The sequence below is a fragment of the Mus caroli genome, unplaced genomic scaffold, assembly GCF_978045245.1.
Source record: "Mus caroli unplaced genomic scaffold, Mus_caroli_1 scaffold_7, whole genome shotgun sequence".
Taxonomy (NCBI): Eukaryota; Metazoa; Chordata; class Mammalia; order Rodentia; family Muridae; genus Mus; species Mus caroli.
In genome coordinates this window covers 34,294,131-34,319,152 of record NW_028227262.1, presented here as the reverse complement: position 1 = coordinate 34,319,152, position 25,022 = coordinate 34,294,131, and the positions used below count along the sequence as shown (strand labels likewise).

The window sequence follows — 25,022 nt, the reverse complement described above, 5'->3', positions numbered from 1 at the left end:
TCTGCTGACCCATGACACCTTTCATCTTGGACGACTGCTGGCTGTGATGTCTCTTGTTCATGGTCCATGGCCCTGTGCCTCTGCAGCCCCACAGCTTTATATATCTGCTCTTCTCTTCTCTTCTCTTCTCTTCTCTTCTCTTCTCTTCTCTTCTCTTCTCTTCTCTTCTCTTCTCTTCTCTTCTCTTCTCTTCTCTTCTCTCCTCTCCTCTTCTCTTCTCTTCTCTTCTCCTCCCCTCCCCCTCCCCTCCCCCTTCACTCCCCCTCCCCTCCCCTCCTCTCCTCTCCTTTCCTCTTCTTTTCTCCTACTTAGTTTTGTTATCCAGGGACCACTTGGACACAGTTTACCCAACCACACCATATAGAGCCAATGGATGACTGACTGTGACTGGTCCTGTTCCTAGTGACTAGGGTGACAGAGCCACATGCTCAGCCGCCCTCCAGAGGAGCCTTGTGACCCATAGAACTCATTTATTCATTCAACAGAATTCAGCAATAAGGATTATTTCATTGCCTCAGTGTTGGGGACCAAAGTACTGGTTGATAAGGGACAAGAATGGACTAGACAAGAGGTCCTGCCCACCTAGAACTTTGTTCTTGTGTATGTGTGTGTTTGTGTGTGTGCGCGCACAAGTGTGTGTGTGTGGGGGGGGGTTGGTAAGAAGGAGGCCCTTGGTTACTGTACAGTATGGTACTCAGGGGATTGAGCAGTAGGCATGAGGGTAGGAGGGTCCCTGCACAGGAATAGGTGAATGGCCTGGGGTGTGTGGTATATGACACCAACGTCTTGGGCCCCTGTCCTCAGAAATGGCCACCATCTCACAGAGAGTATCAAGGAGCATCCCCCAGATCCTGCCCAAATAGCCTTTCTCTAGAGACTGTTCAATAAGGAACATGAATTTCTTCTAGGAAGTCATTAAGAAAGACAAGTTCTTATGTCCCACTTAATTTTGCAAGAGGTGAACAGGTACTACCAAGGACCCTGGGATGTGAGGACCAGAGGTCTCTTTACCTAGAGAGTCAGAGGCGGGTGTTTGGATTGAGGGAAGCCTGGAGGGGCACTCCTGAAGAAGACTATTCTGGGAAGAGGCATTAGAAAGGCCTTGGGATGGAAGTAGTTTGGAATGTTCTAGAGAGAGGAGGAAGACATGAATGAATTTGCATAGTGAGTAAGGTGGCCATGGGAGAGATCAAACATTCAATGGAGGACATCCCTGGTCATTGTGATGTCTTGACTTCTGTTTAGATGACCCTGAGAGCCACAGGGAAATTCTGGACCACCAGCAACGGGTGGTGTGTCAAATGTTGTTCTAGCTCTAATCACCTGGAACAATGAAGAAAGAAAGCAAGAAGTATCAGATAGACTGGGACACTGGTGCTGTTCCAATGAGTGAGGCAGATGGGACAAAGAGCAGGGTGTGACCAGAGGGTGTGAGATGAGGTGGGCTTCTGACATGTTCTATAAGCAGAACTGGGTAGCCCTGGTGCCTCTCTGCGTCATCCGTCCTCTCCTGGCTCGAGTAAGGAGTAGGAATGGTAGCTGTAAAGTCTTAGGTGGTAGTACCCAGATAGTGAGTCTGGGAGGTCAGACCACCCTCCCTTCTGCAGCCTCTGCCTCTACCCTGTGGACCATCCCTGCCAGCATTCCGAAGTAGACATCTCGTTGCCAGATGCTGTCATGGAAACGAAAAGATGGAGAAACAGAAGAGGCCCAGAGGAGGGATGGGGGCGGGAGGGACGTCATTCCCTTGCTCACCCTATGGCTGCTCTCACCAGCTCATTATGCCAAGTGACAGGCTCTGAGGAATTAAGTCGGGGCAGGCAGATGGAGGGATCCAGGACTCATGCAGACTGGCGCCAGGGTGTGACTCATCTGGTGACTGCTGCCCACCTGCCATTGCCCCTTTGCTCAGTAAGAGCCTGTGCAGTCACTTCCCTTGAACACCTTTAACATGCCATCAAGTCCTCCGGTCCTCCGGTGCCCTTGTCACAGTGTGCAGACAGGAGCGATTCTATGCTGTTGCCTGGTCTCTTCATCCAAGCATCCTTCTGTGCCCTGTCCTGTTCTGGCACCTCATTCTAGCAAGAAGTGTTTCCCCTTCTCCTCACCAACCCATCACATAGCTTTTGCTGAATCCTTCCTGTGTGTCCATTGTTTATGGGCCTCCTCTGTCCCATTTAAGAAGTCAGCTTCAAGTTTTGTAGCCTCTAGAACTCAGCGCCTGGACTCCCAAGACCATGTTGGAACCTTGAGCTGTAAGACAGAGGAATGGCCTCCCTGAGCCTCAGTTTTCTAATCTGTTTAATGGATTGGTTCTTGGACCCGCCTGGCTAGATTCAATGTTTTTTGGATTTTGTTTTGTTTTGTTTCTTTTTGTTTTTAGGTGCAGCTCTGTGTCATTGTTATCTGTGCAGTATGCTATTATTCTCTTCATTACTGAGACCTTTAAGGCAGGAAGGCAGGCAGGGAGGCAGGCAGGGAGGCAGGGAGGCAGGCAGGCAGGCAGGCAGGCAGGAGGGGAGGGAGGGAGAAGAGTTGGTTTTATGTTGGCTCATAGTTCAGAGGGATACAGTCCACTGAGGTGGATAGACATAGCAGAAGGAGTGTGGAGTGGCTGGTCACATCCTGTCCTCAGCCAATGTGATGTTAATTTCAGTTGTCTGCTTTGCAGGATCCGAAACATCTGAGAGGAAGTCTCAGGAGGAGGTTGTCTAGATTAAGTTGTCTTATGAGTACACCTACGAGGGATTTTATTTTTAAGATTAAAATCAATCTACTTGATAATTTATTTAGTGTGTGTATATGTCTGTCTGTCTCAGCTTTAATTGTCAACTCTACACATCCTAGAGTCATCCGAGAGGAAAGCCTCAGTTGAAGACTGTCCTAGATCAGATGGGCCTGTGAGTGTCTCGATTATTAAGTGATACAGGAGAACCCCACCCACTGTGGGTAGAAGCATCCCTAGGCAGATAGTCCTGGGTGGTGTACAGAAAGCATCCGAGCCTGAACCCGAGAGAGCCAGCAAGCATCTGCCTCCAAGGTTTCTGTTTCAAGTTCCTGTTTTGGCTTTCTGCCCTGGCTTCCTTTATTGACGGACTGTGACCTGGAAGTGTAAGCCAAATAAACCCTTTCCTCCCTAACTTCGCTTTTGGTCAGAGTTTTATTACATCAACAGAAACCCATCCCAACCCCACCCCAGTGTGTGCATGATGCACACGTGGAAGTTGAGGACGCCTTGTGAGAGTTAATTCTCTTCTTCAACGAGCTGGGTCCCAGGGTTTGAACTCAGGTCTTAAGGCTTGGCAGGATGTGTGTTTATTGGTTGAATCATCTCACTAGCCCTGAGGGATTTTCTTCATTGCATCAATTGCTGTGGAAAGACTCACTTGAGATGTGCCTGGCACCATTGCGGTCCAGGTCCTGGACTGAATGAAGAGGGACCTGCGCACAGGTCTCTGCTTCAGACTGTGACCCTCTGCTATGGTGGACGGCACCTTGGACTGGGAACTGGAGTAAATCTCTCTTCTTTCCTTAAGTTGCTTTTGTCAGAATGGTTTATTGCAAACAAAACAAAACAACTAAGACAGTCAGGAAGCAGAGATGAGAAAAGCGCATCACCTGGAGAAAAGTTTCAGTGGTTCCTCCCTTCCCCCCTTGTTATTCAGTCCCAAACTCAGACCATGGGATGGTACTGCCTCAGCCAAATCTCCCTGCTTGTGCTAGTGACTGGTCAAGGTTAAGGGCAGAGAGTGCAGGAGGTCAAACCTGGAGAGAGCTGGGACCTGCTGCTGTTAGACTCAGAATTAATGCCATACCATCCCCATTTCCTGGTCTAGCCTGCCATCTCTCCATTGCAATGAGCCATCCAGTGCTATGCTTTGGGTAAGTGACCCACCTCAAGGCCTGTGTCTTTATGGCTTGGCTGCAAACCATGATGCCCCTGGGAAGTGGCAGGACCTTTAAGAGGTAGGGTCTAGTGGGAGCTCTGTAGGCCATTTGGAAGCTATCCCTGGAAGGGGATTGAGAGACCTTGGCAACTTTCCCTTCTTTCTGTTTGCTTCCTGGGCAAGGGTGACTGTCTTAATGCTGCCATTTGCTCCTGCCTCAGCACCACCTCAAGTCCAAAACAACAGCACCAGCTGGTCTTACTGGGTTTCAAAGCCGTGAACCCAAATCCACCGTCCTTGGTGTCTGTGGGTGATTGGTTACAGGCATGAGTGGGGAAAAGGAAGGAGAAGCTGGGCTCTGAGCGGCCTTTCATGGCTTTCAGAGTCTCCTAGAAGTGTTTGCCATAGCTGTTCTGGGGAGCATGAGTGGAAAGGGGTTCTCTGTTGGATAGCCTTGAGAGACTTCTCTCAGGGTCTCTTAGCTCCTCACCCCCGTTAAGGGGTGGGACTTGGTTGGACAGAGTCTGGCTTTGAGTCTCAACTCTACTATGTCTCATTGGATTGTGGGAAGTGAAATCTTTCTTGAGTTGCCTCACTCTTCCTGTCTGTCAAATGGGAACAATGGCAGTACTATTGACATGAACTTATGAGACCTTATAGACCCGTACACAGCTAGAAAGACTCAGAGAAAGATATCGGTTCACTGTATGTTAAATACTTGCTATGATATTTTTATTTCAAAAATTCATTTAAAACACACCAATTGTGTTTTATTTTTTCTCTAAAGTCTCTGAGAAGTCCTGTCATAAAGTTTCATAAAGTTACTTTGCTTTATTTGACCTAGTATTTCTGGAGTTTATTTTGATTTTTGATTGTTTTCTGTTGTATAACATCAGGCGGCGGTGGCGGGGCGGGGTGTCTCAGGGAACTTGTATCCTGTGATACTCATCTGGGGAGACACTCAAGCTTTGGAAACAGTCTGAGGAAACCACTGACTTTGGGTAGGATTCAGTCCAAACAGGAGTTGTCTTTCATCCTTGATCCCTCCCCTATCCTCTGTCACTCAGGAAGAAAGGTGTGGGCTAAGAGTGGCCAGAATTTTTAGCCTAGGGATTGAAGGGGCGAGTCTGATGTCCTGGGGAAGCGCCTGTCCATCCTTCAATGCCTGACTCCAGTGTTAGCTCTTACTTCCCATTTCACATCCTACCTAGGCAGAGGCAGAATCGCTTGGCCTTCCTTACCCAAGGAGGCTCAAGGCCTCTGGCACCATCTCAACACACAACTCTGAACCACAGTCGCATGAGTGTTACCCTGGCTGGACCATGACCTCCTCAGAGCAGATGTAATGGTTTCTCCCTAGGGATCCCAGCCAGCTCTTGATGGAGTGCCAATTTTGTCACCACCCCAGGGACTGCTCATGTCACAGCTGGAGGTCAAAGGACAAAGAGAAAGCTCAGGGTACTCTGAGGCTTGAGTAGCTGTCCTCTGCTTCTGTGGCCATGGGGAAAGGCGCAAGACCTTGGAGTGTGTCACCCATGGCAGGAGGTGAGTGCCACTGGGGCTGATCTTAGCCTTAGCTTGTTTAGGAAGGAGAACACCATTGAGTGACAACAGACAGAGACACCAGGATGAGAAGACAAGCTAATGCCGTCTGCTCCAAAGTCCGTGTGCTATGAGCTTTGAATCTGGAGGCTTGTCCGAGCCAAGTGGAAGTCCTTGGAGGTTCAATCCTAGGGAACAGCAGTGGCCTCCTGTGCTGAGGGCTGGGCTGAGCCTTGTGGGCAGGAACCTGGCCCATCCCAAGAGTTTTCAGATCAGTGCAGAATCCTGAGAGGAGACCCTACAAATCCAAAGCCTAAGGATTGGCCCAGGGCTTTCCAGGACCCCAGTAGTGGTGGGGGATTCAGGACCCTGCATGGAGTTTAGGGAGATTCTGGGTGGTAGATGCCCTTCTCCCCACATCCTCCATCCTAGCAGGAAGCCAGGAGCTGTGCCTGGTTCCAGATGGAGCTCAGATGGTTCCAGTACAGACATATCTGCTCCCTGGTCCATCTGGGCCAGCCCTTTCCCCATAGGCATCTGGTGAGCAAGAACTGAGGGGATACCGTAGCCTGGTCAGGTCAGGGTAGGATTGCAGGGAAAATACTAACAACAAAAATAAAGCAGCTGAGACTTAACTTTGGTCTGTATAGAAACATGGGGGTCTCCATAGAAACAACTCCTGTGCCCATTTACAAGCCTTTGGGTCCATGGCAGCCCATGTTACAAACAGTTCAGGATTATCAAGATCACCTAATGTCCCTAGAGTGTTCAGCTAGTAAACCCTAGACTGGATCTATCTGGCTTGAGGACATGACTCCTGACCTCTAGGCTAGATGTTTGTCACCACAGAAAGGAAGCAGGATTCCGACAGACAGAGCCAGCGCTTCTGTTTCAGACCACGCCCCTTTCCATGATGTGATTTGTGCCATCCTCCCTAAATGCAGCCAGTGTCTCTCCCAGCTGCCCACAGACTGCACCCTGCAGGAGTGGCAGGAATGTGGTGCCCACCAGTGAAGGGAGACAGAAGGAAACCACCCATCACAAAATGACTGTGTTTCACCGTATGGATGGTGGCCTGCCTACACCTCACACTCCGTAGCCATTTGAGGCCTGTAGCCTCACAGAGTCAGGAGTTCCCTACTTACAGATGTGGCATGGGATCCAGAGACACAGCCCAAGCCACACCCAGGCTTCCTGCCAATCACACAAGAGCTAGCTCAGACGTTCTGAGCAGGTTAAAGTATGCAGCAGGTTTGTGGCTTCACGGAAATAGAATTGGGCTTCTGGACTCAGAAACTACAAGCTGATAGATAGTTCTACCTACATCACGGCCAGGAAACACTGGGGAACACACAGTTCCTTGTAATGTAGAGATTCACTGGGGGTCATATGCAACCCCCTCATCATTGTGGCAATTCAGAATATCTCCTCTGGCCATTTACAGACCTCTAGAGAAGGCATGGAGTCCCACACCCTTGAAACCCACTCTGAGGCTCACAGAGGGATGAACGAGGGCTGCGGCTCACCCTGCAGCTATGCTCCCTTCCCTGAGCTCAGGTCTTCTTTGGGCTGGGAAAGGAGAAGAGGCCTGAGTGTCTGCCTGCCCCTGGGCCCGAGGCCACGTATGTAGTACACTGCCTTAATTCTTACAGGGCCATCTAGCTTGAAAGGGATGTAGCTGGGTGTGGCGCCGCATACCCAAGATCCTCACACTTCAAGAGACTTAAGCATCACTATGAGTTCAAGGCCAGACAGTGAGACCAGAGCCAATGTGATAGTCACCCATTATCCTGAGCATAATTAGGGGTCCTAGTCCTAGTCCTACTGTGTAATGCTAAGTAACTTTGGAATGACAGGCTTCTCGCTCCTTTGCTGGCAAGCTTCCCTGCACCCCTCATACCCGACTTAAATGTCATGTCACTTGTGAATGGTCCCCAGCTTCTTTAAGCTCCTTCAGAAAGCCCTCTCTTAATAGGATCACTTGGTCAGGACTCAGCCTGGGGAATTGTGAGTCCCAACTTCATTCTAAACGAACTCACTGTCCTTAGATCAAGTTTATAGAACCCTTTCTACTCAGCAGCTGTTTTAAGGGGCAGTTCACACACCCAGCTACTCATCCATTTGAAGTGCGTGATGTGGTGGTTTTCAGCTTGTTCGTAGTGATACGTGACTTTAAACACAGTCTAATTTAGAGTGTTTTCATCACCCCCCCACCCCCGCAAAGCAAGCTCTCACCTACTACAGCCCCGCCTACCCCCTGTACCACACCACACCACCCTTTCTGTGGCAGCTGCCGACCAGTGCCAGTCATCCAGACAGATCTGCCTGCTCTGAACGCTTCATGTGAGCAGAGTCACTCGACATTAGGTGCTTCGTGACCTGTGCCTTCAGCCACTCGACCCAGCGTTCTATTTTATTATTTATTTTAACCTGTATCCATCTATTTTTATCTCTCTCAGTTCCATGCTTAATATGCAATGTACTTTGATCATTTCCCCCGTTATCTTCCCCCTGAACCCCCTCTCACTCCATGTCTATTTCGTCTCCGAAGCGTTTAGCTAGAGTTGCCTGCATGTACCTGGGTGGGTTGGGGGAGGGTCATTTACCCAAGGAAGGGCAGGCTACCTATGGCTACACCACCAGAATGATACTCCACCCCAAGCAACCATTAGCTGCCAGTCAGTTCTCAGGGAGGGCGGGGCCTTATACACTCATCCCTGCTCATAACTGAATGTTGATGGATTTAGTTTTGTGCATGTCTTAGCACCATGTTCTGGAGGCTCAGCCCTTATGGCAGTGGCTTGTTAACCTGTGGGTCACCTCCCCTTTGGGGTCACATATCAGATATTTGCATTATGATTCATAACCGTGTCTGGCATCTGTCTTCTCGGCTGCCACTCCCTGTATCCCAGGACACACCCAGTCTTGGGAAATCCCAACGAGGACCTTTTTCCCTCTCTTTTCCTCTCAATGCTCATCACTGCTCTTTGATTGGAAATTCTGGGAACTGTGGAGGAAACCTGAGGAAGATGGAAGGCCCACCCCATCCCTGCATCCCTGATGTGTTCCCATCCTGAGACACTGTTTCCATTCATCAGAAAGCTCTGGTGCCATCATGTCCAGCCCAGCCCACCTTTGCAAAAATGACGAGGCAGGGAGGCTGAGTGAGCAGAGCCCTGGGTCTGAGGGTCTGTTGGGTCTGTAGCAGAAGTTATGGAGATCGGCATGTGTGCACTTTCACGATGGACTGGGGAGGGCTGGCATGATTCCAAAGTGACCTTCAGGCCGAAGCAGGATACTGGGTAGTGTCTGAAGTGGGAGCTGCCGCAGGTTGCAGGAAAGGTGCACGCAGGCTGAGGACTTTTGAGCTTTCAGCTCTGCCTGGGGTCTAGACTTACCTGTACCCAGAGTTCCAGACACACATGGAGAGAAACTTAGGCTGGACCAACCCAGAGGCACATTTGTATGTGTATGCGCGTGCATGCATGATCCTCCCTCGTCTGACTCACAGGGCTTCCTAGGTACTCTGCCCCTCTTCCTGTGCTCAGGGCTAAAGAATTCAAAGATCTTCTGATGAAATCAAGGAAACATACCCTCCCTGAAGCCCAGGGAGTCTGAGAGGTGTCAATGGCTCTTGCGTTTCCCAGAGCTAGCGTGTCGCTGGATAGTCTTGGATAGGTCCTAGGGCATAGGTGCTGCCTGGTCTGCAGGAGCCTCACGGTGAGGGTGCAGCCAGACTCCTGCCTGGATGCTGAAATGAGCAGACACTTGACGCCCACTAGGTTAGACCCTGGAGTGCAGACTTGGATGCAGAGATTAGAACATGAAGAACTGGGGTGCAGCTCAATGACAGAGCCGTTGCCTAGTGTGTTCTACCTCAGCATAAGGGTGCAGTTCCATGAAGCATGCTTGCTGGCCAGCACTGCTACCTATACATGCTGCATCACATGCACAAACTCCGCAGTCCCCACACAACCTACATGTCAGGTACTGCTATTGTCCCCATTGTACAGATGAAGAAATTGAGGCACAGAGAGACTGAGCAGCTTTTTCCAAGTCACACAGCTCAGAGGCAGCACCAGTTTACTCTAAACATGAACTGTTTGGTTCTGCTGAGTGTCATCCCTTTTTCCTAAACAGGTAGATGAAGTGCTTCCTGCCCTGTCCCTACCTGAGTATGGACATGAGCTTTCCCTACATGGGTACACATTATTCCCAGAACAATAACCCTTCTCCATGGAGTCAGGCATGAATAGTAAGAGGGGGGAATGTCTCCCAGTGAGCCCAGGTCACAGTCTCCAATTGGACTTACTGGGACAGACCAACTGGCAGGGGACTTCTCCCTGGGACTTCTGACATTGCTTTTCGGTTGCACTGAGTTTTTAATCCAAGGAAACAGTGCTCACTAAAGAATCAAACGAGACAACACTTGCAACAGATGGCCGGTGTTCCCTGCATACCCACCTCAGATAGCTATCCTGGGGGTCATGAAAACAGTCTCGTGCCTGGGCCCGAGGACATCCCGGGCATCCCAGAGGCTCAGCAGAGAGAGCAGAGGCCTGGATACAGTGCTAGGATGTGCACTAGCGGGTCTCTATGCATCACCGGCCCAGGCAGTATCAATCGGGTTCTGTCTCACCAGACACCTCCTCCAGGAAGCTTTCCCTAATTCTTCAAAGGAGTTAGTGGCTTCCTTTCCAACCCTCACCACACCGGGCACTGCGGACGATGTGTGTACTGGGGCCTTTGGAGCAAATACTGTCTCATCTGCCTCGCTGTCCCTGGCACCTGCTGTGTACCTCCTGGATGTGAAGCTGGTACCGCAAGAGTTGTTCACTGAATACTAAGAGTAACAGATGGACACGTAGCTCTGGCCCACACCCAGTGTCCCCACTGGTCTGGGGTCTGATCTGTTCAGTGCTGTGCCGTGAAGAGGGCTGGGTCTCTGCCCAATTCCAGCCACCCTCTGGCATTTCCTTTTCCACCCAGTTTCACCACAGCTCTCAGGACTGCATAGCCTGGGTCCTCGCTCCTCCCAACAAGACCTAGCCCTATTTTAAGGCCCTTTCTGCCCCAGAGCCCTGAGGTCTAGGAGGGCTTGGGAGAGTCCCACCCTTTCCTTCTCCTGCCGTGGGAGATATGTGCACTTGGGGTGTGGCAACCTAGGACTTTAGATTTATTAGGGCTGTCAAGGAGATGGATGGCTTATTTCCTGCCAAGTGTAGCTGAAGGAATAGACATTATTTGCCTCAACATGAGGGAGAGCGGTGGGGTCACCATGCCAACACTCTTAGACATTGTAACTGTGATTGTGTAACCATCACTCCTGACCAGCCTTAGGACATGGCAGTAGCTCTACCATTATCCTTTCACAATGAGGGAAAACAGGTGCTGAGAGGCAAGCTGAGTCTAGAGAAGGCTGGGTTCAGCTCAGAGTGGCTCATAGTACTGACCCCTGACTCTGAGGGACAGAGGGAGGATCTGGGTTTACTGCTTGCAAGCGGTGGTTCTCCTTGGCCTGGGGGAAGAGGAAGCCACCTCTCCATCTCTGGTCCAGATCTAGGTGCCCAGGGCCAACTTTACAAGGAGAGTGCCCTGGTCTCTCCCGAGTCACAAGCTTGTTGCAGGTTAATATGGTCGTTGTGAAGATGCCTGCTCTGAGCTAGAGAGGCAAGAGGGACAGGCAGAAACAGACTTGTAGGTGAGGTGCTCAGAAAGGGGCTGTAGCAGCTCTAGGGCCTCCTGACTAAACCACAGAGGTTAAACAGGATGGTAAAACCATAGGTCTGGTAGGGTGTGGATTCCCACACCTGAAAGGAGGAAGTCTATATGGATGTTACCATGGTCAGGTCTGCACAGGCTCTTTCCAGGTTCTTAGCTAAGGCTTACTCAGTGTGGCAAAAGAAGATACATCATTCAGAGTCAAGTAGTAGTACAGATTAGAGATACGTTGTCACAATGTCTAATAATCAGTGAGGGGACTCCAGAGCCCTGAATATTGTTTAGGGCTTCCTTTGACTGCATGCAAGAGGAGGTATTTGGTTACCAAGGGCCGTGGTGAGGGTAGGTCTCTCTTTTGATGAGAGGTAGGGCTGTGTACTTAGTTCCCTACTGTGCGCACCCCCTCTCTGATGCATCTGATTTTAATCATATGCACGCATGAGCATCGGATGGTAAGTAAGGGATTCTCCCTGAAAGTTCACCCAAGGACAGGTTTTTACTTTACTGTAGATCTAAATTTACCTAAAACCAGTTCAGGCTGGATTGGCACTTCTATTATTTATACCCAGGTATACTAGGAATACACTTGAAGAGAAACCATCTAAATCTGATTGCTACTAAAAATGGGAATGTCTGTACTATTGTTCAGAGACTGAAGTATGTGTAGCCTGCTGTAGTTTTTAGGGGGAGGCTCAAGGTTTTCGAGGATAAGAGCATTGCTTGGAGAAGGGTGTGGGGGCACCATACCTGCAGGTGAAGGAACTAAGCTACTAAATGCACTGTTGCGAGGTAAGAGCAGATGCAAAGCCCAAAGCCAAATACAGCCCTAGGCTTAACCTCCCTAAGGTATAACAATCTAGAAGACAGGTTTGGTTTTTCTTAATAAACTCTAAAATTTAACATACTACCAGCAAAGTCCAAAGACAGATGAGTCACTTGGAAAAATAATCATAAACACAGGTCACACAGCCTTGAGCTAAATTTCTTAATATGTAAAGAGCCCCTGTCAACCAATAAAGAAAAGATCTTCCCCATGAGTTTTGAAATGGTCAAAGAACTGGGATAGAGAAGGAAGTGAAGGGTGTCCCACATGGAAGGTGGAAGGATGTCCCTTCGCTCTTATTATCTGGAGCAGAAGCTAGAGGAAAGTGAGGCAGGCTTCTAACCTCCAGGGATTGAGAAAGATGGACAAGTTCGATGAGGCATTAGGATTTTGAGGTTGTGTAACAATATGCACTGTTCCTTTAACCCAGAAGTTCCCTCCTCCTGTAGGTCTGTCCGACAGCTAACCCTGTGAGTGTGTGAAGTGGTCATGGTGTGCGGGGAAATGCCTTAGGTGGGCACTGCGGGTTCTTAAACAAACGCCCATTTATCCTTGTGAGCTTCAGTGTGCAGCTGTGGGAGGGGAGGAGTCTGAGGGAATGTCTTCCTCGGAAGGGAAGGAGAAGGGGGGGGGGCAGTAAAGGAAGAGGAAGCGGGATGGAGGGAAGGGGTTAGGAGCAAGAGCTTATTTGTGTTCCTGAACTTGGGAGTGGGTAGCTGTCTTAGTCAGGGTTTCTATTCCTGGACAAAACATCATGACCAAGAAGCCAAGTTGGGAAGGAAAGGATTTATTCAGCTTACACCTCCACACTGCTGTTCATCACCAAAGGAAGTCAGGACTGGAACTCAAGCAAGTCAGGAAGCAGGAGCTGATGCAGAGGCCATGGAGGGATGATTCTTACTGGCTTGCTTCCCCTGGCTTGCTCAGCTTGCTTTCTTATAGAACCCAAGACTGCCAGCCCAGGCATGGCACCACCCACAGTGGGCTCTCCCCCCTTGATCACTAATTGAGAAAATGCCTTACAGCCGGATCTCATGGAGGCATTTCCTCAACTGAAGTTCCTTTCACTGTGATAACTCCAGCTTGTGTCAAGTTGACACACACAACCAGCCAGTAGAGTAGCCATGGCCCTAGAAGGAGATCCTGGGCTGTGGTCACAGCATCAGGATCTCCCCTAAGCTGCAGAGTCTTTCTCTCTGACTGTGCCCTGATTGATGGATAAACAAACAGAGCAGACACATGGGATGTGCTGACAGTATCGGGCCCCTCTTTCCTTTCATAGCCTCAGCTTCTCCTTTTGGATGCTGGCTCTTGAGCCTATCTTCATTTTCGGGTGACAATGTGGATCAAGGACAGTTGTCAGAAGAGAACATGAACTGACAGAGTCTGAGGTTTCCTGGTGGCAAGGATCCTTCATCCAAATATTGAGAGAAGTATTTCAAATTTCAGAACTTCCTAGCTTTGGGAATATTTGCCTATCTAGTGTGAGATCTCCACAATGCCAGGAGACAGACTCAGCCTCTTGTCTTCATGACAAAGTTTCTCTCTGTCTGTGCAGAGGGAGCTCCCCAACCCTCCCGTCTCCTGGGAGTCCCCCGGAACTATAGTTTTCTGACATATGTATCTAACCTCAGACCCGTTTTCTTCGCAGACTCTGGGGCTGGGTGGAGGACACGCTGAGGCCTGACATAATCCAGTCTTGGGTCTCTACATCCCACTGGTGACCTAGACATCCTTTCCTCTGCAGAATTGCTTGAGAAAATGATGTCTTTTGTCATCTTGGACATTTTTGTAAAGGATGAGGGGGCTCCTGAGACACTGGGGTGCTCACATGGAAAGTCAACGGAAAGACATGCCTTTGAGTCTCCTTTGACAAAGACTGTAGAATAGAATTGAAAAACATTCTGGGGGAAAGAACAGAAGCAAGAAAAGCGTTTCCCACATTTCCAGCAAACACAGAAACCTGGGGAACATTTAGCTTCCCTGAGCATTTCTCCGTTACATGCTCCCAGCACTTGAGAGGCCGAGTTGAGAAGACCCTGAGTTCCAGGCCAGTGTGGGCTATATAGATTCAACAATAATAGTAATAATAATAATAATAATAATAATAATAATAATAATGTTGTGAGCTACATAGAAACTGTTTCAATACAACAACAAACAATACCTTTAAATGCTCAGTAGCGAGGCAATTATTTTGTAAATGATGGTAATGTTACATGATGGCATTTGTATAACCATGGAAAAACAATGGGATTTTGCAGAATTTTGAGATGGGGGGGGGGGAATCACAGTGCCTTTGGATGGAAAGCAGAAGTTATAAAATCGAGACTGTCAAAGCCACACAGACAAGTGCTGTTTAGATAGCTGCACACACAGATACCGATATTTCTATGGTGAACATAGAGGAAAACCAGAAGGAAACGTCAGAGTGCATTCAAATGTCTGCTTCAGAAAATAGGGTTACAATAATTCAGCACTATTTTTAATTTCTTTGTTTATGTTCTTTCCCCTCTTTTCCACATGAATACTTATTGTAGAGTAATACAATACATGTTTTTGTTTTTAAACCTGGACATATTTTTCAAATAACCATATTGCCAGACCAAATACTACCGTGTATTTTTTTTTTAAATCATCTGGTGATGCCCTATCATGCATGGCCTCTCACCAGGAGTTGCAAATGAACACCTAAAGGAATTGGATAAATGAACTTGGCTCCAATTTCACAGGAGATTTTGTTTCCAGTACTCTTGAAAATTCATACACACGACAGCGATTTCCAGCGATGGGTGCATCCCTTTGGCACACTTGGTGGTGCTGCAAGGCAGCTGCCCCGCTGGTTGCCATGGTCCCGCAGTTGACCATTGCCACTGTCCCATTGTCTGCACGCAGCCAGCTGGCATAAGCAAGCATCTGAAGATGCCAGGCCCCTAAATCCAGAACATCACGATTCTCACGAAGCCACTGGTGTAGAGCTCCATGCCTGGCCTTGTGTCACACACAGCTCCCGGCCCCATTATAGATGCACCAAGAACAAGGTACAGAATTAATTGCCTTTGGCCTGTGTGTAAACACTGCACAGGAATCATAATTGAGCTTTGAGTTTAGACTTGGGTTCCATTCCCAAGGATGCTTCTGCATAGACAGAATTCCCTAGTGTGGAGACCTTGGAAACTGAAACACTTCTCCTGAGGATTTCAGATTGCTCAAACTGGTTTGTGATCCCTGCCCCACCCTACGCCTCAAAGCCAAGTTCAGGGCTGCTCCCCAGGCCCTTGCAGCCCAACCCTAGATGCTTGCTGAGCGACTGAAGGGTGAGCAAAGCCCATAGGAGGTGACACAGTGGCAAAAGCCAGGGCACAGCACATCTGTGAGCTCTTAGGAGCACATGGCCACAGGTGATGCCTTGCCTGCACCTTCGCTTTCCACACCCAGGCTCAAGGGATCACCGGGAGTTCTCTGAGGCAGATGTACAGGATGCCTCCTAGGGCATTTTCTTTAAATGGGCAAAGAGGGAAAGTGTGGGTGGCATGCCACGATCTGGGCAGGAGGAAGTGCATAAGGATACTGACAGGCTCTTGACTGGTTTGGGGTCCTCAAGCTGCCATATTGCTTTCCTCCATTGATGTTCATAGCCGTGAGCCACCAGCCTACCCTCCTAAGTGACGAATGGCTCATAAGGGAAGGAGTGGAGGCAAAGTGTCCCGAGATGCAGACATCTTGTCATCTTGTCCTTGGTATTGGTGACATTATCACTGAATGCTACAGTAGTTCCAGGCCAGAGCCACAAATGATCTCCAGATAACCCCTACAGGGTGGGCATCCAGTACAGTGCTAGCCTCTTAGTACAGGGGAAAGAGGCCAGCTTAGCAGCAGTAGGGAACAAAGATGGAGCATTTGGACTTCCTGTTCCCTCAGATGCGATCTCAACGATCTCCACCCGAAATTCCCTGACGGATGCAGCGAGCTTCCTGTTCATGGGCCTTTAATCACAACAGTGGCACTCTCTATTGAACCGTGACGTGCACAAATGCCTCCATCTGCAGGCCGAGTGCACCGCAGGATGTATTTTAACCAGTGATGTACACTGTGTAGCTAGCTAGCAAGCATCCAGAAGGAGGAAGAGAACACTCCCAGCTTGGTGTGTGAGTAGGTCCCCTCCCCTTCTGTCCCTCTCCACAGCTGCCACAGCCATTGTATAACATAATGGATCTGCTCGGCCTGTGCCCGTAGGTTTTGCCTCTTTCAGCTCCATCGGTCCTTGTACCGTTCGTCTGTGCTGTAGCTGCTGACATCATCTCTAGTTGATGACGGCAATGTACTAAACTGAGCTCCCACAGTTCTGAGGCAGAAGACGGCCTCAAGTATGGTACTGCAGTCAGTGGAGCTACCAGAACATTCTGGGTCTTTGGGCGAAGGTACATATACTTCCTTGATAGGTGGTAGGCTCTTGGTTTTGTGTCGTTTTTGGAAAGGGATCTCAGTGGTCCAGTCAGGTCCCTACACATCAACTGAGCAGTGAGACAGTGTCCCAGGAGATGGCCCTATCTGCAGGGGACACAGTCTTCTGCTCCTCTGTTGTTACCTGCATCCCATCTGGGCTTTGCTGGCTGTGTTCTTCTCTCCAAAGGATGTTAGAGGTAGGAACACATTTTCATTAACTTGATTCTCTTTTTAAACCAGCCAGAGAAGTCCCGGCTGGGTTATTATTGGCTGCACGGTATTACCAATGGTGTTTTATGTGTCTGCCATGAAGAGGAGGTAGAAATGAAAGACCCACAACGTGAGGACTCCCCCACGTTCTGACTCAGGAGAGGCGACACCCCAAATCACACAAGAAACGGTCTTGCTGCAACTGCAAGAGGATTTTTATTCGAGAGCGTTCTCGGGCCCATGGTCATACACCACGCAGGGGTAGAGGACTATGGCGCCCCGAGTAGCTGAGTAAGGGGGTATTTAAAGGAAGAAACCACAACTCAAGGAAGTGGGGAGGGCGTTGTTGGAAAAATACCAAAGATACCAGTTAAGAGTTACAAGGAAGTGTAAAGTCACAAGAGTCCACAGAGAATACCTGGTAATTGTTTTGGTTAACTCTCAGTTTCTAAGAGCCCCTAACAATAGCACATTTGCATGGCAGTTTCCAATGAACACTCTTTGAACCCAGGAAGCAGGTAGGTAGAGGAAGGAATGTCGCTATCAAGGTATGATTAGCATACCTTGAGCAAAGAGTCACAAAGGTCACATTCCCAAGCCTCATCCTAAAGGCCTAGAATTTTGTTACTTCTTCAGAACAAGCTATTTCTTGATTGGTCTGGTTAATAGTTTTTTCCTAACTTACACTTAAGGGCTGTGAAGATCAACATGTCAACATTCATATTTGTAAGTCCCACAGCATACTCTTCCTGAGGGCACACTGATCATAGAAAATCCTTTTAGAGGTCTCCTGTATGTGCTCTTCCCCACGTAGGTGAAAATGGTTACAAAGTATTTCATCTTATTTATTCATTTACTTATCAGACAGGGTTTTCTGGTGGACCCCTGGCTGGCCTGGAGCTTGCTCTGTAGACCAGGCTGGCCTTGAACTAACAGAGATCTGTCTGTGTCTGCCTCTAAAGTGCCGGGATTAAAGGCATGTGCTACTATGCCCAGCATCCAAAAGAATTTTAAACTCTTTGATTTGCACACCAGTGATGCTGATGGCGGGTTGCAGGCTGCTGGTATTCTACTCAGAGGCTCCTGTCTGGAGTTCAATACTTTTAAAGTAGGTTTCCTAATCTCTCCAGGCTGCTGTAACAAAACACTGTAAGACTGGTGGCTTTTAAAAATGAGAGATTTCTTTGTCACATTTTTAGAGGCTGAGAAGCCTGAGGTCAAGGTGGCAGCATGTTTGGTGTTTACAGAAGGCGCTTTCTTCCTGTGTCCCCACGTGCAGAAAGAATAAGACAGCTTTCCTCAGACCTCTTCATGAGGACGACACATCATTAGTCACTTTCCTATTGCTGTGCCGGAACACCACTGCCTAAGGCAGTGCACTGAATGGGGGGTGGTTTATTTGAATTTATCTGTCTAGAGGGAGAAGAGTCCAACTCCCCGTCACAGTGAGGAAGTGTGGAAGCAGAGATGCCTAGTGGTTAGAGCAGCAAGCTGCAAGCTCACATTAAACCCTAAGCGTGAAACAGGGTGGAGGAGGGAGGGAGGGAAGATGAGGGTCAAGGAAGGAGAGGGGAAGGAATCTGAGAGTTCCAGAGTTCACACAGGGAATGGCACAAAGCTTAGAAACCTCCAAGCCCATCCCAGTGACACACTTCTCCAAACAAAGCTACACTTCTAGATTTCCCCAAAGAGCACCACCAACTGGGACCAAAGACTTGAGTCTATGGGGCGCGCGCGGGGGGGGGGGGGGGGGCATTCTCATTCAAAACACCACAGACACTAATCCTATTCCTGAGGCCTTCACCATTCCTCACCAAAGGTCCCATCTCCAAATTCTTTTGCAGGGGGATTTCAACATAGGAATGCAGGAGACACAAATAGCAGGTGTTGAGATTTGGTCTGTTGCTATGTATTATAATGATAAATACTGGCCCCCAAGGTCGGGTTGCCCTCAGGGACTAGAGAATCCACACACACACACACACACACACACACACACACACACACACACACACACACATCAAGTTGCTCCTTAATTTAAAACTATTGGCTGAATAAAGATGCTAAACAGCCTATAGCTCGGCAGAAGAGAGGTGAGTGGGGTTTCACTTCCCAGGCTTGGGGTCTGACTAGGACCACAAGTGGAGTAGAGAGAAGATAGAGAGAGGGGAAGATGACATGGGGTAGGTGAATCATAAAAATGTGGCCATGAGGGCTGGCCAGTTGGAGTAAGAGCAGCCTGGGCAGAACATGGCTAGTTATATTTCAGGGTTATTGTCATAGGGGGAAGATATCTGCCCCACTTTAGTGCTGTCTAAGGCTTATTATAAACATAAAAGTTTTGTATCTTTAATCTGGGAACTGAATGATCAAAGATGGGGTAGAATTCCCAATTGAGATTAAATATTTATTATAACACTCAGAATACCAGTGGGGTGGGAGCAGGGGGTAAAGGCTCAAGGCAGTCTCGTCAGGTGTCTGTTCTGGTGGCTACAGTGGTGAGATTTCTGCTTAGTGGAGCCTTGTGCTTTCTCATCACTTCATGAGGAAATGAGAACACGTCTGGTCTTGGACCTTCCGCTTACTGAGTGGCTCTCCATGTACACGTGTAAACGCATGTGCATACACAGAACACTAACAGGGGTAAAATGGCTGTGCCCAAACTGGGGAAAGAGGAGGTGTCCTCATGAGGTGTCCACGTGAAGGACATTTTTCTAGAGGAGGAGGTGTGGTTTGTGGTGAGGAGAGGGTGGCATCGTTAGAGAATCAGAAGGCCAGAGGGAAGCAGACCTAGGTTCAAATGCCAATTTGACCTTTCTGACACTGTGCATTTGGGCAAGGTTTTCTCACCTTTCTCCCTTTCCCCATCTCTCTCCTCCTTCCTCTCTTGTCTCTCCCCCTTATGTCTGTCTGTCTGTCTGTCTGTCTGTGTCTCTGACTCTGTGTATGTATGCATGTGTTTAGCATATGCATTTTTGTGTACAGCTGTGTGTCTTGCTCTGTCAGTCTCAGTCCCAGCCTTACCGCTCTGAGGCAGGCTCACCCACTGATGTTCACTCACTCTTGACTTAGGCAAAGCCCCAGGATCCACAGTCTCCACTCTCCCAGCTTTCTGGTTCCAGGTGCACACAGCCATGCCTGGCTCCCATGGCTGCTGGGGATTCTCGCTCAGGGCTTCATGCTTACACAGGAGTCCCCTTACCCAGAGCTGTCGCCCCAGCTCCATATTTGTTTTTAAGCTTGGCATGGGAGCCTTCACAGGACACCGCAGGTCCCAGCTGTAGATAGGACGTAATGGCAAGTTTCTCTGCATCTTGTTTAACTGTCACCGCACTGGGACTTACACCTTCCAAGCAAACCCTCACTTCAGTTAGGTCTCCCGCTGAGCACTAAGAGCTGTGGAATCACCAGTCCCATATGCTTATTTTTTACTTTTGATAAAGACACAGCTTCACAGTGTGTGTGCCTGTGTGTGTGCGTGTGTGTGTGTGTGTGTGTGTGTGTGTGTGTGTGTGTGTGTGTGTAGGGTGTTTTCTTTTTTTGGTAAGAAGTCCTGAGTCACTACAATGTAACTTCTGTGTTAGAGAGATGCTGTGATTCCTGGTGTCACTTCCATGCTCACCTGTGGGTGGGCGGCCCCGTGCAGGGGTGTGGATGGGCGGCCCCATGCAGGGGTGTGGATGGGAGGTCCTGTGCAGGGGTGTGGATGGGTGGTCCTGTGCAGGGGTGTGGATGGGCCTTCCCCGTGCAGGGGTGTGGATGGGCGGCCCTGTGCAGGGGTGTGGATGGGCGGCCCTGTGCAGGGGTGTGGATGGGAGGTCCTGTGCAGGGGTGTGGATGGGCGGCCCCGTGCAGGGGTGTGGATGGGCCTTCCCCGTGCAGGGGTGTGGATGGGTGGCCCTGTGCAGGGGTGTGGATGGGAGGTCCTGTGCAGGGGTGTTGATGGGTGGCTTCATGCAGGGGTGTGGATGGGCGGCCCCATGCAGGGGTGTGGATGGGAGGTCCTGTGCAGGGGTGTGGATGGGTGGTCCTGTGCAGAGGTGTGGATGGGAGGTCCTGTGCAGGGGTGTGGATGTGTGGTCTTGTTCGGGACTGCCCTGCCCCCCAGAGCATCAGTAGTGGGTTCTCCCTCCCCCCCCACCCCCTCTTCCCCTGCTAACACTGCGCATGCAGCTGGAAACTCTGTGAGGTCACTTTGACTTTCTCCGAGACAATTTCCTTTGAAGAGAAGCCTTTCAGTTTCAGAATTCCCACAGTGCCTGAAGCCAAAAGGAGGAAAACCGAATCCCAAGTGTTCCTGAGGATTGAGCAGCTTCTGGGGTGGGGAGGGAAGGTATTTCTACTTTTCTTATTGAAATTATGTTTTATGTGTTTAGTGGGTGTTCAAATGTGTGCTACTCCAGGGGTTTGGGGGGGTTCAAAGGACAACTTTTGGGAGTCAGTTCTCTCCTTCCACTGTACAGATTGGGTTTGAAGGCAAGTGACCTCACCCCCTGAGCTATCTCTCTGGAATGGGTTTTCTTTCTGCAAAGAGTCTCATTTGCCCAAGCTGCTTGCAGATCAGATTCAAGACCCACCCTTCCATATGACTTGGGCATCAAGAGCCCTATGTAGGAAGTTAGACAACCAAATCAGGCCACAGATAGGCCTGCCTACCACGCGTTCTCTCAGCCACCCTGCCTACTTGCCCACCCTGTTCAGAAATTCTACCCCAGCCCACCCAAGGCAAAGACAGCAACCTAGCATCCCCCTGCCCTGGCTTATCAGAACCAAGTGACTGCCATGGCGATGGGTCACATCCATCCAGGGTGTCTAGAGGTTCTGACCTTGTGCCTGCAGGTTGCCTTTCTGGAACTGTTGTATTATGTCAACACAGTTCAGGGTACTGAAGAATCCCCCAGGACTCTCTGAGCTATAAGAAACTACCTCATCTGAAGAATTCCTCGTGGCTGGAGAGGCATCACAAGGTAAATCAAGGCAGCAGAGACGAGTGTCAGGCAGGGCTGCAACCAGAGGCAGCTTTTGAAGGCAGATCAACCACAGGACCTCTTGCACGGAAGGCAAGCTTTCTGGGCTGTTAATGGCTACACTCTCAGCCCCCATGACTTTTTAAGTGTCTAATTCTATCTCCGATCTCAAACCACATGTTCCAGTTTTCAGTGACCTCGTGTCACAAAGCAGTCAATGCCTTTCAAGTCTTCGGTCCCCAGGAGACTGAAATGCTCTCTAGCAAGCCTCCACCCAGGAGCTCAGGGAAGTGACTGAACACCTTAGTCCTTCCTGCCCCACTTTGTGCTGCAGCCTGGCCATCTCTGCACAGTGTAGAGGTGTGGGGGCTCCCTCCCCAGTGCTCTGTAGTGCACAGGCTCACTCTGTATGAACACAGATCTCCCTAGGTCCTGCCTGACATGCATGCTGCCTTGCTTTGCAGTCCTGACTGCCACTGGCTCTGGCTAGGACCACAGTGGCCTCCTCCTTCAGCCGTGCCTGGTTCTTCCCTCCTCTATTCCTCTTCCTCACATGCTCCCTGCCACTCACAGTCACACAGGGCACTTGTCACAGATGCACTTTGCCAGTGTCCCTCGGGGGTCTTTGGATTTTACTGTCTACTCCTGTCAGCTGTTCCCTCCACAGTGACTATGGAATGTCTGCTTACTCACCTGACACATAGTAGGTGCTCCTCTGTTGGTGGCAGAGCTAATGCTGGTGCCCTCTGAGACCTCCTGGGCCATCTCAAATATGAAATGTCAGGCCACTGCCCTTGTGAAAAACCACATGATCCCTCCAGTGAACTGGACCCTAAACAGCCAGGTATGGTGGCACTTGTCCTTAATCCCAGCACTCAGGATGTAGGAACAGTTGACCTCCGTGACTCTAAGGCCAGCATAGTCTACAAAGAGAGTTCTGTGGTTCACCCTCTGGCCTGTTCTTCCTCCCAGATTCTGGATAACTGCCCACTGCCTGCTATGGCTGCCTCCCAGCTAAATGGTTCACACTTGCATCTTTGTTCAAGACTGACTCTGGGTAGAGGCGTGGCCAGGTCCCTATCTCTCTCTTCCAAGCTGTTCCACCTCCTCTCAGGAACCAAAACTGACTTCTCTGTCTCACCTGTGTGATCCTCTGCCATCATTTCTATTTCAAGTTGCTGTCACCTCTTAGCTGGGTGGTGAGCCCAGGCTCTAGGTTCCTCCTTTGGGCATCCAGTGATTTTGTCCTCAGCCCATGTCTGCCAGCCCAGGCCAGTATCCACACCTCCTGACAGCTCCTCTGGGGACGGGTCAACTTTAGCTTGGCCTCTTCCTGGCCACCTGTGCCGGCAATGGGCCCCCCACCTTAGCCACACACCTGTAATATTGGGATAGCCATTCATTCCATCTTTGTCTTGGGAATGTCTCCTACATCCATCCCGACCTCTGTTCTCACTTCTCTGCTTTAGTTGTGTCTTTAGTGTTCCCATGGGAACACTGGGATTCTTTTCTAACTCATCTGCCTCCCTTGCCTCTGCTCTCAGTCCACGGATGCTTTGTGATTTGTTGAAGGGATTTGCCCAGGATGCCAGTCTGATCATCCTGTTCTCCTACTGAACCCTTCCCTGGCTGCTGCATCCCACAGCCTCAATTCCAGGCTCTCCCAGACCCACAACCCAAACCACAGTCCACCCATGCTCCACCTTGCCTTGGTCCCCAGATGTTAGAATGGGCTCAGGGCTGGGCATCTCCTGCATAAATGTGCTCACTCTTTAATGCAGTTCTAGGGGTGGCCCCCAGAGCCTTATGTGTGCCAGGCAGATGCTCGTTCACTAAGCCATACATAGCTCCTGTCCCTAGGTCAAGCATTGGACCTCAAAGATCTCGTTGTCCTATTCTGCCTCCAAGAACAGCCCTGCCACCCACATGCAAGTCCACTCTAAGCTCTAAATGGTTGCTCAAAAATAGCAGTAATTACTTGAACAATGAGAGATGGCTCTCTTGGCCATCCCTGTGCCCCTTTCCCTTTTGTTCCATCAGTAAAGAAAACCCTGGCAGTGGGGCCTTGGGGAGATGGCAATTGGAGAGCAAAGAAAAAAGTGTGTGTGGAGCATGGGTAAGTGGGCTAGGGCTGGAAGCTGGCTGGGCTGTAGGTGGGGGAAGGGGACGCACAGGAGCCATGGGCAAGCCTGTAGGCCTGAGTGGGCGCTGTGTGAGTACAGGCAGTGTGAAGGCTAAGGGTAACCTGGTGGCCACTGTCACTGTTGTGGGGACTCTGTTGAAGCCTGACTCAAGGCCTCTCACTCTCTATAGTACAAAGAAGGTGAGAAAGGCTGAGGGTACAGGGGTCAGGAGGGGCCACAAGTCATTGGACACCTCAACTGGGGGTGAATAAGTGACCACCAGAGTGAGAGGGCAGAGTCCTCACTTCCAGGTGAGGAGAGAGCAGACCTGAGAGTTACAGGGCAGTCACCAGCTGGTACCAGGAAGCCCCACAGGCCCCACTGAGGGAGTCTGTCCGAACCTTAGCATTGTCTCCCCAAATGTTTCCCTAGTAGCATGATCAAAATAGGGACTTCCCAGCCACAAAGCTGGTACCCATGGACTTCCCAGCAAGCACCTAGGTGACTGCTGTGGTGTCAGGAAGGCACACAGGCAGGGGAGCCTGCGGTGAGCTGTCGCCCATCTTCACCGGCTGATTCTGTAATGTGTTCCATGACTCCCAGTACAGGTATGCACTACAGTGCTCTTCTGGGTGGTCTTCAGGCCATGTTTACAGTGACCTCCAGCCAAGGGCTGTGAAGTCACAGTTCCAGGATGCTTCTAGATCAGACTACGTCTATTTACTTGTTTTTATGGTGTCTATTATGTGCCCACAGTAAACATCCGAGCCAGCGCTGAGGTCATTACCAGATTCATGCATTTGTTTCTTTGGGTGCTCCAGGCTGAACCGTGGCCTCTCACATGCCGGACAAATGCTCTTCTACTGAGCTATGTCCCCAACTTTTAAATTTTCATTAAACCAATTAATGGTTTGTGGTGACTTAGCTTATATCCATTTGCAGTGTGGGTTCCTGTGGGTACGGAGTCCTGGGTGTGACTTTCCAGGTAGGTGCTGTTCATTACCCTCTCGCAGAGCTGGAGTCAAGGTAGTAGCTAGGGTTGGGCTCCACTGAGCAAGGAAGGCTTGTTTCTAAGGGCACAGCTAGTTAAGTTGTCAGCAGGATGTTTTTCCTGGTGGATTATTAAATGAGGGCTTCAGTTCTTCTGTGGAGATTAGCAGGGATGGCCCTGAGGTCCTCGTGGTCATGTGGAACTCTCTGTCATAGACATGGTCATCAAAGCTGTCAAGGTAAAGATGCACGTGTACTACTAAGTACACATGTGACATCTTCCCACGTTGGTTATGTCTCGATTATCAGAAGA

At 49.8% G+C, this 25,022-nt stretch overlaps 1 protein-coding gene across 5 annotated transcripts in view; it reads left to right on the top strand.

Moving 5' to 3' along the window:
- Positions 1-25,022, top strand: part of Hrh1 (histamine receptor H1) — an 86,999-nt gene that overhangs the window by 15,864 nt on the left and 46,113 nt on the right. Inside the window, exon 2 of one of the 5 annotated variants that reach the window (XM_085840152.1) lies at positions 5,296-5,432. The exons of 2 other annotated variants lie outside the window; for them this stretch is intronic. In XM_085840152.1, coding sequence (XP_085696278.1) covers positions 5,387-5,432 — 46 coding nt within the window. In that variant the 5' untranslated portion in view covers positions 5,296-5,386. Of the gene's footprint in view, positions 1-5,262; positions 5,433-25,022 lie in introns of those variants that run through there. 2 more of the 5 variants (XM_021165405.3, XR_003836956.2) reach the window with 2 other exon arrangements.